This window comes from Sinocyclocheilus rhinocerous, unplaced genomic scaffold (assembly GCF_001515625.1).
Source record: "Sinocyclocheilus rhinocerous isolate Xijiao unplaced genomic scaffold, SAMN03320098_v1.1 scaffold3535, whole genome shotgun sequence".
NCBI classification, from domain to species: Eukaryota; Metazoa; Chordata; class Actinopteri; order Cypriniformes; family Cyprinidae; genus Sinocyclocheilus; species Sinocyclocheilus rhinocerous.
In genome coordinates, this window is record NW_015664057.1 from 62,012 (window position 1) to 66,892 (window position 4,881).

Here is a 4,881-nt window from a genome sequence, read left to right on the forward strand (position 1 = left end):
CCTGACCACTTCCTTGACCTTGACTACTTCCCCAGCCACCTCCCTGACCACTTTCCTGACTACTTCCCCAGCCACTTCCCTGACCACTTCCCCAGCCACTTCCCTGACCATGACCACTTGCCCAACCACTTTCCTGACCACTTCCTTGACCTTGACTACTTCCCCAGCCACCTCCCTGACCACTTTCCTGACTACTTCCCCAGCCACTTCCCTGACCATGACCACTTGCCCAACCACTTTCCTGACCACTTCCTTGACTACTTCCCCAACCACCTCCCCAACCACTTCCCTGACTACTTCCCCAACCACTTCCCTGACCATGACCACTTTCCCAACCATTTCCTTGACCTCTTCCCTGACCATGTGGTTCACTGCATGCATGGCCACAGGTGGTTGGGCAACATTTCTGTGTGGCAGGACACTGGCCATCATGAAAACAGCTTTCAGCACATGCTTGAATCTTCTTCGGTTTGGGACAGTGACCCGGCTTCACTGTATGGACACAGATAGACAGTTTTAGTCGGTGCATGACTGTATGCCACTTTAATATACAGCACGAAACACTCAAAGCAGAAACGGCAAGTTTTACCTACAGAGTGAATTATATTCCAAGTATTATTCCTCTATTGTTGTAAAGCCATCCTAGGTTTAAAACGGTCCTAAGGGATGAATTCAAACCATAGATTGTAAAAACACATGGACGTAGTGTCCGTGACATCACTCGTAGTTTCCTGAAGAACATTTGAAGCCTAAAGTGGGCGGAGCCTACCGCCACCATCTTGGCAGCGTGTCACTCCCAGATAATCGAAAACGGGCAAAAGGTGGGATGTGGGTGAAGCGGAGGTGCCTGGTTGCTGAAACCACGCCCATCTATAGTGACAGCAGTGCTGCCGTGCAAAGACGAAACGCCATAAATTCATTTTTGGTTGAAAAGGAGTTACTGATAATTTTGGGACACATGACCTCCTTTATCATGTGTACAAGTATCTTGGAGAAAAGCCCCAGAGAAACCAAGGCAGAACACAGCATTATCGGTTACCGCTCTTTAATTTTGTTTTAGATCGCTCAAATTAAGTTACGGTGCGCTGCATTCGTTTAGCCGTTTGTCAATATTACTGTTCAGGTCTGGAGTTATACGGTATTCTGCCTTGGTTTTACGGTCCATTAAAGTCTACCGCATTTAAATTAGTGTGACTTATGTAGTTCCATACATCTGTTGGCACTGCTTTAGACAAAGTAGATCACGATCTAACAAACAAGCAACAACTCATCGTAAATCTTAAAAAAAAAAAAAAAAAAGTTATAATACAGATGCCAGCTGTCAGTCTGGGGCAAAAAAAAAAAAAAAAAAAGTTATAATACAAATGCCAGCTGTCAGTCTGGGGCCGCCCACTTTAGCACGTGCGGGGAATCATCGAATGCCACGACAGCGCATCACAAAATCAGTAACTGTTCGCAATTAAAGCCATTTACTACCTTTTCTTGTAACTCTATAAAAATCCATTGCAATGAAAGTCATCGGAGAGGTTTAGTTCACAATCATTGAGCATTATTCCGGCTGGCGTTCACATCAATCCACAAGTTGTTCTTATAGGTTAAGCTATTTTCATTCAGTTCAACGTAAAAAATAATAGGCCAAGTATGTCTTGCATCCTTTAATGTTAGCGAACATTGCAAATTAGTTGCAAAATGGTATCCACTCACATTTAACTTTGTCTGGTTGTTACGGTCAGAAAAATAAATAAATATGAAACCACATTACTTTAGGTTATAGCCTAGCCGATGATACCTAGATTTTAAACAGATGTTACTATAATGATTCTGTAAATGGTGATTCAGCACCCAAATATTGTATATAACGTTACTGCCTTTTGCATTGGCGTTACATCACTTTTTGCAGACAGTGCAAAGGCAGAGTACCTACAATAACTTCAAAATAAAAAGGTAAAATTCAAGTTTGAGATCATTTTCATTAAATTTTTTCCCCCCCAGTGTCCTACCCATAATTAATTTCTGGATAAACAGTCTTCAAAGCCATTTTTCTAAGTTTCACTTGCGTTACTTATTTGAAAAAGTAAAAATGCATTACTTTACTAGTTGCTTGAAAAAAAAAAAAAAAAAAGTTATCAGATTACGTAACTTGCGTTACATGTAATGCGTTATCCCCAACACTGATCATTTAAACGGATGAGTTAAACAAAGTCACCCCCCTCACAGTTGTCATGAAGGGCAAAATTACCTACATAGACCAAAACCACTTTTTGTACCAGGCTGTAAAAATTCTGCGCTGTAAGTTGGGCATTTTAACACGGCAGGTCTATGGGACTGACTCCCTTTTGAACTGCAGTTTTAAGTCACTTCCATATTGGTTTCAAGCAAGAGACCGGGAGGTTCGCACTTGATTCAAAACTACTTTTGACTAGAACAACAAAGGCTAAATGAATTTAATTTTTAATTATTTTTTATTATTATTATTTTTTATTATTATTATTATTATTATTATTATTATTATTATTATTATTATTATTATTATTATTAAACAACCCAAAACAATATAACAAATACCTTTATATGGAACCGTACAGTAACGTCCACATCCATTGCTGCAGCACTTCTCATTGTTGGGACAGTTAGAGTCACTGTTACAGGACGTGGTACACGATTTTATTCCAGATGATTGGGGTGGACACACTCCAGGCTTTGCTGTTATTCAGACAAGACAGAAAGCATCACTGAATGCAGAACATCTTCATTCACTTAAATCAAAAGTTTTAAATAACATTTCAGCCTCCATTTAAGACATATTGAATTCAATGTGTTACTTGGGTTTTTTTTTTGTGCGTTTTTGTTTTAGGACCCCTAGAGCGTTCAAGAGGATCATTAGGGGAGGCCAGGGAGTGCAGTTTCAGCATTTGGAAAACCGGGGTTTTGCAATACGTGTCTCAAACATTAATATACATTTTACATTTATCTGCTTCAAAAGTTTTAAAACCTACTACTCATTGCTAAACTGCGAGTCACTTATTTCTGCATTTCTTCAGACTGTGTAATTAAGTTAACAGATATTCTCACCTGTTGTCTTTCCTGGAGCTGCATCTGTAATGCTCAAGGATCCAGACAGACACAACAAAACAGCAATCAACGAGCAATACACTCGAGCTGTCATCCTCCCGATCGATGATCTCACAATGATCTCTGCTGGAAAACGCGCTGAATTGGTGCGACAGGAGCAGCGGACAGCGAAGCGCACAAAGTTAAAACGAATAACCGTGTTGCTGCAACATAAACCGCTGTAAAATGGGGTTTTAAAGATCCAAGGAGATCAGGTCAACTCCAACCCTGATCAAACTCACCTGTCTGTAGTTTTCTAGTAATCTGGAAGACCTTGATTAGCTTGTTCAGGTGTGTTTGATTGGGGTAAGATGAGCTGAACGCTGCGTTCACGCCATGTCATAATAATTAAGGAAGCCTAATTACGAGAGGATTGTGCGTTTCTATGGCGACACCGGGTGCTTCTCAATTCTTATTTGTGCATCCTCGCTTCCTTTCCTCGCGTCTTAGCTCCACCCCTTCAGGATGCGAGGGAAGGACGCAAGGATGGAGGAATTGAATCAAGTGAAATTACATATAAATGCGATCCGGACATCATCGCCATGTTGACGTTATCATGTGATCTACAACGTAATAACAAGCGAAACAACTTTTCATTTAATTAATCTGTCTGTAAATGTTTTGATGTTGATGAAATCTGCTCATTTTGTGGTCTTGTTGAAGAAACAGCTGCCCTTTTATTGTGACTGTAGTATAACCAATGCATTTAGGGTTGATTTATGTTTTTTAATTTTTACTCTACTAATATGACCCACAGTTTTATCCTTAAAGATATTATAGGCCTATTTTACTATGAAAACCCCAAATTGTTGTTTTTTGAATATGTTGATTTCTTTTTATTTTTTTTCATCCACAAGCAAAACTGTCTTAAATCTTTGTTCTCCTCTTTTTCTTGTTGAGTTTAACTCTCTTTGTTTCATCCCTCAGGCTTATAAATAGCAACAGCAACAAATGCAATTTTTCGATGCATTATGATTGTATGAACATTATGATTATTCAAAGATAGAGTAATGGTGCCTTTTTTTTCTGTGTATATGTTCTCATACTATGATGTACGCAAACCCATTATAATTATGTTTCTATTATGAGTGTACATTGTTAAAGATGCAATCATCTTTCCCTGAGCTTGTGTGTAATTATAAATTCTGCAGTAATAAAGAAGATAAGAGGGACAGGGGCACTAACACCTCATAGCATCAGTAACTCCACAACCCTACCTATGTTTTCCCTCAGCGTTTGCAATGTCTGCACAAAGACAACGTCGGGCAGCTGCTTGAAGATCTCGCCTTTGGAGAAGACTGTTGATATTATACTATAACTTATAGTAAGATGGCGCCGACGCTGATGGCTGCCTCCGTGGCGTGCTCCGCAGTTGTTTTTATGTTTTTGTTAGTTTGTCCTGTCTTTAGTTACATCCCTGCAATCAGTTTCACCAGAGACGAATTGCTGGACATTCGGAAGTACACACCACCCGATATTTCATGATACTCAAAAAAATGTAAGAATTACTACTTAAAAAATAAGATTACCCCAGAATGCATTGCTAGCCCACCCCAACACTTACAATAATAATGATAAATGCTGACAAGTAATTAATTGATTTTATATATAATTTTAGTAAAACAAGCAAAATGTAATTTCTTTTGTCAAATGCCATTGCTATGCATGAATACACACTAGACAAATGCAGCCAATGTGAATACATCTCAATTTTCAGTAAAGTAATGAATTGTAGCGTCTGGACCACTCAAACACACAATATATATTTTG

The 4,881-nt window shown here is 39.1% G+C and overlaps 1 protein-coding gene across 50 annotated transcripts in view; it reads right to left on the minus strand.

Annotated features, from left to right (window-relative positions):
• LOC107729603 (glycine-rich cell wall structural protein 2-like) overlaps positions 1-3,326 on the minus strand; it is a 41,470-nt gene extending 38,144 nt beyond the window's left edge. For 9 of the 50 annotated variants that reach the window (XM_016540199.1, XM_016540207.1, XM_016540205.1 and 6 more), the window contains exons 1-3: positions 3,073-3,313; positions 2,566-2,703; positions 3-492 (exon numbers count right to left, since the gene is read on the minus strand). In XM_016540199.1, the coding sequence (XP_016395685.1) occupies positions 3-492; positions 2,566-2,703; positions 3,073-3,166 (722 nt within the window). In that variant the 5' untranslated portion in view covers positions 3,167-3,313. Of the gene's footprint in view, positions 1-2; positions 493-2,565; positions 2,704-3,072 lie in introns of all 50 variants that reach the window. The other 41 variants (XM_016540210.1, XM_016540212.1, XM_016540208.1 and 38 more) reach the window with 26 other exon arrangements.
• Between the last annotated feature and the right edge of the window lie 1,555 nt (positions 3,327-4,881).